The sequence below is a fragment of the Esox lucius genome, chromosome 1, assembly GCF_011004845.1.
Source record: "Esox lucius isolate fEsoLuc1 chromosome 1, fEsoLuc1.pri, whole genome shotgun sequence".
Taxonomy (NCBI): Eukaryota; Metazoa; Chordata; class Actinopteri; order Esociformes; family Esocidae; genus Esox; species Esox lucius.
In genome coordinates, this window is record NC_047569.1 from 12360652 (window position 1) to 12374631 (window position 13980).

Sequence of the window (13980 nt, forward strand, 5' to 3'; positions counted from 1 at the left end):
GAGGTTTCAGGCTGGGTATCTGTAAAAGCACTTTGTGAAACTGTTACGACCCCTGAGTTACCAGTGACCCTGATCTCTCATTTATTCAAACATTTAAGATTTTTCAAGTGACTTAATCTGCAGAAACATTGCAATGATCAGATACTTTTTACTGAAAAAGATGCAGAAAAGCTATTTCATGCTTCTGTTTCATCAATGTTACACTATTGCAATGCTCTTCTCTCCATTTGCACTGATAACACAATAAATAAACATCAATCAGTGCTAAACATGGCTGCTAGAATCTTTACTAGAAAGAAAATATTTGATGACATTACTCCAGTAATATTTGATAATTTTACTCCAGACGGTAGGCTTCAAATCAAGGAATGGCCAACACAGTCTCAAGACTTAAACCCCATCAAGCCAGCTTGGGATGATCTAGGCATAAGGGGGAAAGCAAAGCAACCTACAGGACAAGTGCAACACATTTGTGGGAACATCTGCAACAGTGTTAGGAAGAAACGTCCAAACCATATTGAATTTTCATTGTAGAATGAATGTCACAAGTATGTTCAGCTGTCTGCAAAAGGTGTAAAAAGTTACAGAAAATGTATAAAATTTTGTTGAACAAAACTATTTCATGATATATGTTTTGTCTCAAATTGTTTATTTGTTCTATGCTTTATTTTAATAGTACATTAACTCATTAAACTATGTGAATTTCTATAAAAAAATATGGAAATATGGAAATACTAGGATGTTCTAAAACATTTGACTGGTCGTGTATACACTGATGAGCCAAAAACGTATGACTACTCACAGGTGACGCAAATAACTTTGTTCAGCACCTACAATGGGCACGAGAGCGTTGGAACTGGACCTTGGAGTGGTGGAAGAAGGTCACCTTGTCTGAGGAATCCCATTTTCTTTTACATCATGTGGACGGCTGTGTACGTGTGCACCATTTACCTGGGGAAGTGATGGCACCAGGATGCACTGCAGGAAGATGACAGGCCGGTAGAGGGAGTGTGTCCGTCTAGGCAATGTTCGGCTGGGAAACCCTGGGTACAGGCATTCATGTGGATGTAAACTTGACACGTGCCACCTACGTAAACATTGTTTCAGACCAGGTACACCTCTTCATGGTGAGGGTATTCCATGATGGCAGTGACGTCGTTCAGCAGGATAATGCACCTTGCCACACTGCACACATTGTTCAGGAATGGTTTAAGGGACCTTTTGAAAAGTTCAACGTGTTGCCCTGGCCTCCAAATTCCCCAGATCTCAATCTGATTGAGTATCTATGAGATTGTCTTGGACCAAAAAGATTCACGGCAGCTACACCTCACAACTGACAGGACTTGAAGGCTCGTGGAGGACCAATAGAGCCATGATGTTTTGTCTCATCAGTGTATGTAAACAATAAATGACCAAAAGTATGTGGACAACCAACCATCATACCCGTATGAGCTTGTTGGACTTTGGAATTTTAAGTTGCCCCACCCCTCTGCTACTATAACAGCTGCCACTCTTCTGGGAAGGCTTTCCCCAAGAAGTTGGAGTGTCTCTGTTGGAATCTTTTGCCATTTAGGCCAAATGAGCATTTGTGAGGTCAGGCACTGATGTCAGACGAGAAGTCCTGATTTGCAATCGCCGTAATTCATCATGGTGTTCTACAGTGTTAAGGTCAGGGCTCCATCCAGGCCACTTGAGTTTCTCCACACCAACCTCATCAAACCATGTCTTTATGGACCCTGCTTTGTGCACAGTGGCACAGTCATGCTGGAACAGGAAAAGGCCTTCCCCAAACTGTTGCCACAAAGTTTGAAGCACCCAATTTTCTAAAATGTTTTTGAATCCAGTAGCATTAAGATTACACTTCATTGGAATGAAGGGGCCTAGTCCAAACCCTGAAACACAGCCCCCAACCTTTATCCCTCCACAACCAATGCATTTTGGTAGGTAGTATTCTACTGGCATCTGCCACACCATGTTTCATCTGTCAGATTGTCAGATAGTGAAGTGAAGTGAAGAAGTGTGATTCATCACTCTACTGAACACATTTCTACTGTTCCAGAGTCCAGTGGTGGCGACGCTTGACATAGCGAATGTTGATGCAATTCTTTTGTACAGCTGCTCGGCCATGGAAACCCATTTCATGAAGCTCTAGACACATAGTTCTTGTCCTGATGTTGCTTCCAGAGGCAGTTTGGAACTGTGGTGAGTGATGAAACAGATGATAGCAGATTTTTACACATTATGCTCTATGAGTTTGCGTGGTCTACAACTTCATGACTGGGCAGTTGTTGCTGCTAGATGCTTCCAATTCACAATTATTGCACTTACAGTTGACTGGGACAGATCTAGTCGGGCAGAAATGTCATGAACTGCCTTTTGTCAAAAGGGGCATCCTATCACAGTGCCACGTTTAAAGCTCGTCAGTACGACCCATTGTACTGCCAATTTTTGTCCATTGAGATTTCATTGCTTTCAAGGCTTAGGTGACGATAACTGACTTTTTCTTCAAGTGAAAAGACAAGAGAATCGTGATAACCCCTACTCTTTTACTGCCCAGGTTTGTTTTATCTAGCCTATATTTCCCCAAAAATCATGCATAGATGCGTACCTAGAAAATCCACCAGATATAGTCACAATGTAAAGAGTTTTATTTTGGGCTTACTATAACGCAGCTAGTGAAGGTTGTAGCCAGCAAAGTTTTTATCTAGCTGGACATAAAGCCTAATGCATAATTTGCTTTGACTGTGTCAAGATTTGAATTCAGGTCAATCACTCACTCAGTAAGAGACATTCACTCTTCTTGGCTGGCTTCGCTTACGCGGTCCAAAAAATCAAGTCATACTTTGTGAATTTGAAATACATTATGTTTGTAGATAATTGTCTATTTTTTTCTGTAAAACCACATTTTTCACATCATAAATTGAGTATTAAAAAAATATTTTATTTAAATTTAGCAAGCATTAACCATTAATGTCACTGACATTTAATCAATTAAGGCAGACATGCTTGGAAGTAATTATTGTTGTATGAATCCCTGATTTCAAAGAATGATCCCAGGAAACTATGTGGTAAACTAGCAGGGAGCTTGTAGTTAGAGGTGACTAGAAGCCCCTGAGATCTGCAGTGAGGCTATAAAATACAGAAGACAAGAGAAACACAACATTTGGTCCAGAGTACACATTGTGACCTACCGACTAAACTGAGACAAACTATATACTATCAGCCACCGTCAGGTGTTTTTTTGTGTGAAATTTTCCATTTACTGTGAATGTATTTTCATTATTTGTTTGTGAATCATTGATGCCCAACATTTGTTTCTCAAAATTCTGAATCATTTCGATCTCCTGCTGCATTACTGTGAGTACAAAACACAGACTGGTAAGTCTTGTGATGTTTATTGGTGTTTAATATGATTACTCAAATCATCCTATGTATCAATGGTAATTAATAACTCTAAATGTCTATGTTGAATGTAGTGTAGATGAATGGTTACAGTATATAATGTCTTTAATTAGTCTTTTTACAGAAACCATCCAAATAATCTCCAAACCTGGCGTGTCAACATCATAAATGCTCTGAAAGCAGCTTTCTGAACATAGAAAGTAAGTGAATTCTATAAAGTCAAACCACATTGCATTGTCTTGTAATTCTGTTTTTCTCCCCCAAACAATTTTTTAAGAAATTGAGCATCTGGGAATATAATTGTATTTAATCTCCAGATGACTCTTGTCTTCAAGCCAATTTGAATGTTGTGACTGAATTCATCTTTATTGGGGGTGAAAGCGGGCTGAACAAATTCTACCCAGCACTGGCAATCTTACTACTGGTGGTCTACCTGATGATCCTGATTGGAAACCTCATCATTTTTACCCTAGTGGTGACAGACCCAAAGCTACACACTGCCATGTACATTTTCCTCAGCAACTTGTCTCTCATAGACATAGGAATCACAACCAGTGTTCTCCCTAAGATGATATCAGTGTGTTTGTGGAATGATGTAACTATCTCTTACTCAGCATGTTTTATCCAGATGTATGTGCATTTGTCATTGGAATGCACAGAGAGCTTTCTGCTGTGTGTCATGGCCTATGACCGTTATGTCGCCATCTGCCATCCTTTGCGCTACAACACCATTATCAATAAGAAAGCATGTTTTTTACTGGCTACAGCAGCATGGACAATTGGACTCTGTTTACCAGCATATGCTGTCATTTCAGCGTCACAATTGCCCTTTTGTAGCAACAAGATAAATTTTTGGTTCTGTGACCATCCTCCTGTAGTTTCACTTTCCTGTTTAGACACAACATTTTTTATGAATGTGGGTATTATCTGTGCTTTCATATCTCTCTACTTCCCGTTCACTGTCATTATTTGGTCGTACTCCAGAATTATTGTTGCTATTTCCAAGATTTCATCTTCAGAGGGACGTAGGAAAGCCTTTTCCACCTGCAGCTCACATCTCACTATCGTCCTCATCTTCTACATCGCTCCCTCCTGCATCTACATCAGTACCAAATTTAAAAATGTTCACTGTAATGTTCTCATATTGATATCTGTATTGAACTGCTTTCTGACTAATAGTATGAATCCTATAGTCTACAGTTTCAGAAACAAAGAGATAAAGGCAGCTCTGAGGAAACTATGCTTTGGTAAAGTTGGGTCTTATGGTGAATAACAGGGACATTTTAAATGCAATGGGATTTAACACTTGGTAAGAATATACAAATTACAATAATTTGTCAAGAACCTGCTGGGTGTCTGAGTGGATCAAATAATTTATATGTGGAGAAGAGAGTTAAGACTGTTGGGAATTCGAGTTGAGACAGCAGGGCAACACACAACAGCTACAATTACATTTTCTTAAACAACATCTAATAAGTATAGTGATCAGGTTTGTTTCTGTTGAATTTCAGATACAGTTGTTAAATTGTCTCCTTTAGTATACAGAGAATACATTTCCCTAAATACCTATTAAACTCTTGTGTCATCACCAGTTCCATTTTGATGAACTGTAGCTGGTGTGTTTGGCGGTATGTGTGTTTGTTTGTGATATTGTATCAACTCCATCATTTGTACATATGTTTCGACCACTGGACTTCAGCATAAACCTGTTTTCAGAATAACAGATAAATGGGGGGTTGTGGGTTTTAATTGAGATCTGCACAAACCTGGTCATCTTTTGCTGGTTATGGTCTTGATTACACTTTCAGAAATAAACATTTAATGGATACATCCTTTAAACTCGAATAAAGTTATTCAATAACAACCATATGCCAACTGTATTAATGAATTGGTAAATTTGAATCTGAAAATATAATAACAATCAAATTGTAATAAATTCCACTGCAAGCAAAAACTAATGTTGACATGTTTGAGGTTGACTTAGAAATAATATATTTTTCCCACATGCATTGGTAAAAGTATGTACAAGACAATGCTGCTAAGACAAGGGTTTGTATAATAATTCAGTTGCTGATGTGACCTTGAAACTGTGCTTCCAGATCCAGAAAAGCTGCATTGCAACAAATAAAAAAACACTTGTCTGAGGTTTCAGGCTGGCTGTCTGTAAAAGCACTTTGTGACTTCTGTAACAACTCCTGAGTTACCCCAAACCCTGATCTCTTGATGAATATACAAAATACATTTAAATAGAAGCTACTTTGTCTACTGTAGAATGACCTGCCCATTAAGGTGAGACTCCAACTCAACTTTTAAGTATCTACTTAAGACTCATATGTTTAGTAGATACTTAGAAGATACAGCAAAGTCTATGATTAAATCTAGTCTGGCCCAGGGGTGTGAAGGCGAACAGAAAGGCACTGGATTTACAAGCCACGTTTGCTGACTTTTCCTGGTAGACTCCCCTCTCCACTGGGGTGTTCTCTTACCAATGCCATTGACTTTCTCTTGTTCTCTTTCTTAGTGTAATGGGATTGAAGTCTTTGGCTATACTCAGCCCTCTTCCAGTGTGGTTACGGTTGGTTGGTGGCTCTTTTGGTCTGATGCTTGTCAAAGTGGGTGGAGTTACTTCATGTCTGATTGGCTGATGTTACCTTCTCTGGACCCCACTTTCTCCGCTTCTAGTATTACGCTGCTATGTTATTGTGCTTGGCGACTGTTTACCTTGCACTGGTTTAGTCTACAAAGTATGCTCAGGTTTCCTTTTGAATCCAAGGAGTGCTCTCTAACTTTTCTGGTGTCCTGTTTAACCTGCTACCAATGCCCACCCCCCACCTGATTTAATCTGTCCTTGTCCACATTGTTATGCAGCTAACTTTGATTCTGTTTAACGACTCTAGACACAGCCCAGATGTATTTATCTGTTTTTCATCTGAACATGCAAAAAAGGTTATGTACAGTACTCTTATATTCTCCACCCAGCACAGCCAGAAGTGGACTGGCCCTCAGTCTGGGTACATGACATGGATGACAAGGAGTTGAATACAATCTAAAGAGATCCAACATTTCTGCAGGAGATGAAAATATGAGAATGTATTCAACCAAGTCCTGCTTTTTAAATGTTGTCTTAAGTTGTGCTATTTCAAATGTATTTTACAATTGTTTTTATGCATTCTTATTCAAATGCATTGCACTGTCAAATCATTGTTTTTATACTATTTTAGTATTTTATATTGTTTCGCCTAAATGCATTTTTTTTACTCTGAATCATGACTTTGATGGTAAATCTTTTTATCCACTTCACCTTTCAAGCACTTTAAAAAGCATTTAATGTAAGAAAGAGCTAAATAAATACTGATTTATAGTGGGTGTTACTGGTTGTGCATTGTCATGACAGATTTGAGCAAAAAATTCAATCTTGATGAGTTGAACATGATAGGTTTGTTCTCGTTCCATATAAATTGTACAACTGCTTCACATGGTACAATCCTGTTTCCAAAACTGTTGGGACACAGTGTAAAATGTTAAGAAAAACAGAATCCAATGATGTGCAAATCATTTATCCCTGTATTTATAAGAAATAGTACAAAGACAACATATCAAATATATGTCCGTTTTGAATTTGATACCAGCAGCACATTTAAAAAAAGATCATGTTTATGACTGTATTGCTTCACCTCTTCTATTAACAAAACTGAAATCAGAATCAGTATTAGAAAGAGTTTTATTGCCATGTAAGTTTCACAACAAACAAGGAATTTGTTCTGGACATTGGTGCAACAATTAATACAAAAAGGAATAAGGAAAATAAAAACTAATAAGAACAGTGGACTGAGCATAAAATAGTAGACTGTCCATTAATATATTACTAAGAAATAACTAAAAAGTATATGTAAGATGCAAGATTTTTTCCAGTTGAGGGCTGTGTGTGTATGTGGGGACAGGTTATAGATTTATCCAGTTGAGGGTTGTGAGTGTTTGTGGGGAGGGATTATAGATTTGTCCAGTTGAGGGTTGTGTGTGTTTGTGGGGAGGGATTATAGATTTGTCCAGTTGAGGGTTGTGTGTGTTTGTGGGGAGGGATTATAGATTTGTCCAGTTGAGGGTTGTGTGTGTTTGTGGGGAGGGATTATAGATTTGTCCAGTTGAGGGTTGTGTGTGTTTGTGGGCAGCGAGATATAGTCAGTTTGGTTCCAGGGACCATGTTCATGAGGTCTACTGTTGTAGGAAAGAAGCTGTTCTTGTGGCAAGAGGTTTTGATCCTGATAGACCTCAACCTTCTACCAGAGGCGAGAGCTCTGAATATTCAATTTCCTGGGTGTGAGGGCCCAATCATTGCCGCTCGCCTTCGCATCATGGAGGTGTGTAGGTCATGCAGAGATGGCAGATTGCAGCTAATCAACCACTCTCTCACCCTCTCCACCAGACGGTAATTGAAGAGGGCAGTATGGACTCTATGATGGCAGTGTATAGTGCACCATCATAGTCGTTGGCAGGTTGAACTTTTTCAGCTGCCGGAAGAAGTAGATCCTCTGCTGTGCTTTCTTTCTAAGAGTGCTGTTGTTCAGTTCCTCACTTCTTCAGCGCCAGTTTCAACACACAGACTGGAGTAGGTTTGCCACTCAACCCACACTGGACTCCCATACGGACATTGAAACATATGCTTCCTCCGTTCTGGATTACATCAACATCTGCATCAACAATGTCACCACCCATAAACTAATAATGACCTTCCCCAACCAGAACCTGTGGATGAACAGAGACTTCCAACAGCTGCCAAAGGCACACAAAACTGCTTTCAGATCCGGCGTTGTGGAGGCCTACAGCACATCCAGGGCCAACCTGAAAAGGGCCATCAAGATGGCAGAAAATAACTACAAACTGAGGATTGAGGAGCACTTCAACAACAACTCCGAATCCCGACGCATGTGGCAAGGCATCTAAGCCATCACGGATTACTGGCCAAAGAACCCTGCTCCCACAGCCAGAGACATCTCCTTTACTGACGAGTTAAACAGATTCTACGCATGCTTCGACAGGGACAACAAAGTGCCACCCATCAGAGCTGAACTCCCCCTCATATATCCCGCCGCAGATGTGTCGTTTATACTGAACAAGGTGAATGCATACAAGTTCTGATGGCATCCACGGGCGTGTGTTCAAAGTAGGGGCTCGGCAGCTGGCCGAGGTCTTTACTGACATTTTCAAGTTGTCACCCCTCTCTGTAACTGAACTTTGGACTTCCTAACTAATAGTTTAACCCCCGTCTGCCAGGTTAGACTACATCACCTCGTCCACCTTTATCCTGAACACTGGTGTTCCACAAGGCTGTGTGTTGAGGCCGCTCCTGTACTCCCTTGTCACCAATGACTGCTTTCCTGTACACAGTTCCAACACCATCATCAAGTTTTCAGATGACACCACGGTGGTGGGTCAGGTTAGTTACAATGACCTGTTGGCTCTGACCTGTTGGCTCTGTAGGCAAACTGTTGTGGGTCTAGTGGAGGGTTGGTAATGGTCTTGAGGTGGGACAGCACAAGGCACTCAAATTACTTGAAACAGGCTGGGATGCAACGAGGTGTTGAAGCTGATCTGCACAGTACTGTATGTATTCTCATTCTTGCTTTATATAGGATTTTAGCTGCTCAACAGTGTCGTATTTTTCATTTCATAATGCGCCAAATGTTGTCAATGGGTGACAGGTCTAGACTGCAGGCAAGCCAGTTTAGAACAAATACTCTTTTACTATGGAGCCATGCTGTTGTAATATGTGCAGATTGTGGTTTGGCATTATCTTTCTGAACTAAGCAAGACCTTCTCTGAAATTATAACAGCATCCCAACTATTTTGGAAACAGGGTTGTAAAATATGTACAGGGTGCGGATACGTACATTTTCTAGCCAGCCACTGTGGGTAAAAAGCCAGCCTGAGCCTGTCTAGAGAAAGCATTGGGAGTTTTGTAGTTGACATGAGTCCAAACTCAGGACTTATGCAGAATAAATGCAGAAACATGAAACAAAATGTGATGCTGTCATGAAATCGCATAATTTAACAATACACAACATATGTGGTTTGGGATTCATTTGCACAAAATAAAGTAGAATCTGTGATCCAGTAATAAGCATACTCGGTGAAGCACTACAGGAAGTGCAGCACAAGAATTATAAATGATGATGTATTTTAACTCTGCTCTCATTTACCCTTACTTCCATCAATGTATTACCAACCTAGGCAAGCATGCTTGGCTATATTATTAATCTTGTATGAAACACCTTTCACCAGAAGAATCCCAGGAAACCAATTATTTTGTAAACTAGCAGAGAGCTTCAGACTACAAGACAGGAAGCTCCTTACTAGAAGCCCCTGAGAAATACAGGAGAGACGATATACAGAATACAACTTGGTCCAGAAATAAGGTCTACATTTTGACCTACAGATGTCAACATCATAAATGCAAAGAAAATGTGTTCTTCAAACAAAAACCGAACCACATTGTCTAATCTTTATCTTTTTCATAAGCAAATGCTAATACATAAAATATTTCAAAAAATCTCTTCCTTGAGCTCCAGATGTCTTTCTAGACAATGTGAATGTTGTGAATGACTTATTTTTCATTGGAATTAGAAACGTCTGCCATTGGTCCCACACCCATTTCTGTATTGATTTTGATATATGTTTGTGGTGATTATCTTGTGGCCATAGCCAAGAGTTAATCCCCTGGAAGAGGCTAACAGGTTTTGGGCAAAAATATAAATTGTTCTTAACTAGAGCTCCTGGAGTAGTAGTATCAAAAGAGGTCAAAACATCAATGATCCACCACCATATTTTACTGTGCATGTTGAGCATTATTTCTTGTATGAAGTTGACTTTTTTCGCCAAACATGCCAATGGCCAATAGTTCATATTTGTCTCATCTGATCCCAATATATAACTGTAGTTCCAATAACATTTGGCAAAGTTCAGGCACTGCTATTTGTGGTATGGGCTCTGTAAGGGCACATTTTTGGCAACCCTTCTAAAGAGCTTGTTGACATGGACATGGTGGAGCCTAAAAGTTGATTCTGAGTTTGATAACCACAAGATCCAACCAGACAGTGCAGTTCTGTGATCCTTGGTTTCTTCTTATTTGCCTCATTCACCATCTTCCTCACCATGCATAGGGGGCAATATGCATGTGCCCTCTTCTTGGCAAATTTGCAATTGTTCCAGACTTCTGAAATGTTTTCACTGCGCTTAGTGGTATTTTCAACTGATTATGTATTTAATATCCTTTCCCTGATCTGTGTAGGTCAACAACCGTCTGTCTCCTTTCAGCTGAAGGTGGTTTGGTTTTACTTATAGTGATGGATTACAAAGTGATTTTGCATTCGTGCAACCTCATATTTATACCCCAGGAAAACAGGAACAGGTTACAGGCATCAATACATTTCCTGATTATATGTGTATATTTAGCATTCTTGTTTGCTCAATATAATCAAGGGTGCCAATACATCCTGAGTTGACTACATTCATGGATTGGACCTCTGTGAATTTATATTTTTTCCATGGTCACTAACATTCTATCGATGATATAATTACATTATAGGGGTCTGGAAATATGACAACATTGCTAATATAGTCTAATATTTAGTAGAACACAACGGTGCTAACATCATCATCATATAATCAAATTTACTTTGATGGGTATATATTCCAAATATCATCAAATTCCATCAAGCTAAAATGTAACTAGCTACTTAGCATTATGCAGCATGTATAATACCTTTAATGACTTAAAAACGACAACCAACTCTTTACTTAATATTTGTTGCGTTCTTTAGAGGTGGCATGGTGTTTTCAAGCCTTAGTAATGGACTTCAGACCCAATCTTCATCAGTTCCAACTCAGGAAGCATTGATGAGAATTCTCAGTTGGACATCAGGCCCAAAAGGAACATTTGAAACAGTATTGTGATGTAACGTGCAATCTCTGAATTTACCAGTCACTACTTGGTGATAAGAGCTGGCTGCAAGGCCATTATCATCAGAAGTTACATGTTAGTATACAGGGTACTTTGATGACCCCTCCGGAAGATCAACGTAGTAGAAGAAAACTTCTAGCTTAATTTGTCATGAATATTCTGGGTGGCTTTAACAGAACCTGACACTTCATTATCTTTAACAAAGTTCACTGTCAAAGACAGTGCTAAAACAATAATGTAATTTATGGTTTTAGTACAACCTAAATGTCATGAATGTATTATCTATTAAGGCTAGTTTGGAAATAATTACTGTTTCCATAGAATAATCCCAGGAAATCAACTTTCTTGTAAACTAGAAGAGAGCTTGCCGTTACATGAGGTAATTACAAGCCCATGAGAACTGCTGGAGAGCTATAAAATAGCTGAGTTGACAAAAACTAAACATATGGAGCACAGACCAAATCTACATCAACACCTAAATAGAGAAAATAGAAAATAGAGAAGACAAAATCAGGGGTTAGATCTTTTAATTTTCTTCTGCGAATAAAGATTTGTTAAGTGAATTGTTGTATTACTTTTATTATATTCTATGTGAATCATATGCACCAACTGCTACTTTGCCTTGTGAACACTACAGAGACAAGTAAGTGTTAGGATGGTAGGTATATCAAATCATCTGTGCTATTCTGTTTATTCATTACCATTAGTCAAATCATAGTTTGTATCAATGACTATAATATTTCTAAATTGTTTGTTGAATGTAGTGTAAATGAAATTTACACTACTAACATGGTTGTCTCTTGTATTTCTTTTCTCAGAAACAGTTCTCAGTTCATTCAATTTATCACTGGTAATTAATCATTTTGAAATGTTTGTGTTGAATGTAGTGTCAATGAATGATTACAGTATGTAGTATGTCTTTAATTAGTCTTTTTACAGAAACCGTCGAAATCATTTTCAAACCTGGCGTGTCAACATCTTAAATGCTCTGAATACAACTTTCAAAACATAGAAAGTAAGTGTGTTGTATAAAGACAACTACATTACATTGTTGAATATTTCTGCCTTTCTAAAGAAATGTATGTCATCTTCTTTGACCACCAGATGACTCTTGTCTTCAACCCAATGTGACAGTTGTGACTCACTTCCTCTTCGTTGGGGGTGAAAGAGGGCTGAACAAATTCTACCTTGAGCTTGCCGTCTTACTACTGGTGGTCTACCTGATGGTCCTAATTGGAAACCTGATCATTTTTACCCTAGTGGTGACAGACCCCAAGCTACACACTGCCATGTACATTTTCCTCAGCAACTTGTCTCTCATAGACATAGGAATCACAACCAGTGTTCTCCCTAAGATGATATCAGTGTGTTTGTGGAATGATGTAACTATCTCTTACTCAGCGTGTTTCTTTCAGATGTATGTGTACTTGTCATTTCAAACTGTGGAAGTTCTTCTGCTGTGTTTCATGGCCTATGACCGTTATGTCGCCATATGTAATCCTTTGCTCTACAGCAGCATTATTACTAAGAGAGTATGTGCTCTACTGGCTACAGCAGCATGGGTCGTTGGACTTTGTTTACCTGCTTTCAGTGTAATTTATGCATCACAAATGCCCTACTGTAGCAATAAGATACATTTCTGGTTCTGTGACCATCCTCCTGTAGTCTCGCTGTCCTGTTGGGATACAACCATTCTTATTGATGTGGGTATTATCTGTGCTTTCATAGCAATCTATTTGCCATTAACTGTCATTGTTTGGTCCTACTACAGAATCATTGTTGCTGTCTGCAAGATTGTGTCTTCAGAGGGACGTATGAAAGCTTTTTCTACCTGCTCCTCACATCTCATTATTGTCCTCACCTTCTACTTCATTCACTCCTGCATCTACATCAGTGCTAAATATGAACGTGTTCACTGTAATGTTCTCATCTTAATATCTATTGTAAACAGTTTTCTGACCCCTGTTATGAATCCTATCCTGTACAGTCTTAGAAACGAAGAGATAAAGGCAGCTCTGCGAAAGCTCTGTTCTGGTAAAGTTGGCTCTTATGGTGAATAACAAGGACAGTTGTTTTGTTGTGATGATAAACACTAAAGCTATACAAAAAGCAGTAATTTGTCAAGAGATTTGCTGGGTGCCTGATTGGATCTAATTAACTCTTTCTCTGTGGAAGAGACAGGTAAGATCTGCAGGGAATACAAGTTGGCACAACACGGCACCACACAAGAGATACAATTAAATTCACTACAAGCAAAGAATCTTACATAACCGCTCATAGTTAGTGATCAATGTTTTCTTAATTTTTGGGCTCATAGAGCAAATGTCTGGTGTCCAGAGTGAAATGTTGAGAATTCAGTACAATTTCCTGTACACAATTACAGTGAACAGTTACCCTCTTTAATTTACAGTTTCACAAAGTAGAAAAGAGTCCAATTATTTTCACAGGGGAGACTTATCTCACTTGATGTTCTATTTATTTAATGTCATACAGTTAACCAAATCTCTTGGGTCAATCAAATGAATTGGCATTGATGACATGAATGCTGCAATCAAACAGGCAATATCCTATATATATATATATATAGTATACACTGAACAAAATTATAAACGCAACACTTT

At 38.9% G+C, this 13980-nt stretch overlaps 2 protein-coding genes across 2 annotated transcripts; both read left to right on the plus strand.

Annotated features, from left to right (window-relative positions):
- The first annotated feature begins 835 nt into the window (after positions 1-835).
- Positions 836-8343, plus strand: LOC117594740 (putative olfactory receptor 10D4). The gene is made up of 4 exons (XM_034293426.1): positions 836-881; positions 3738-4508; positions 7627-7760; positions 8143-8343. The coding sequence occupies exons 1-4, from the start codon at positions 836-838 to the stop codon at positions 8341-8343; spliced, it is 1152 nt and encodes a 383-aa protein (XP_034149317.1).
- Positions 8344-8537: 194 nt separating this feature from the next.
- On the plus strand, positions 8538-13419 carry LOC105023578 (olfactory receptor 2AT4-like). The gene is made up of 3 exons (XM_034293429.1): positions 8538-8563; positions 8674-8831; positions 12494-13419. The coding sequence occupies exons 1-3, from the start codon at positions 8538-8540 to the stop codon at positions 13417-13419; spliced, it is 1110 nt and encodes a 369-aa protein (XP_034149320.1).
- Positions 13420-13980: the final 561 nt, after the last annotated feature.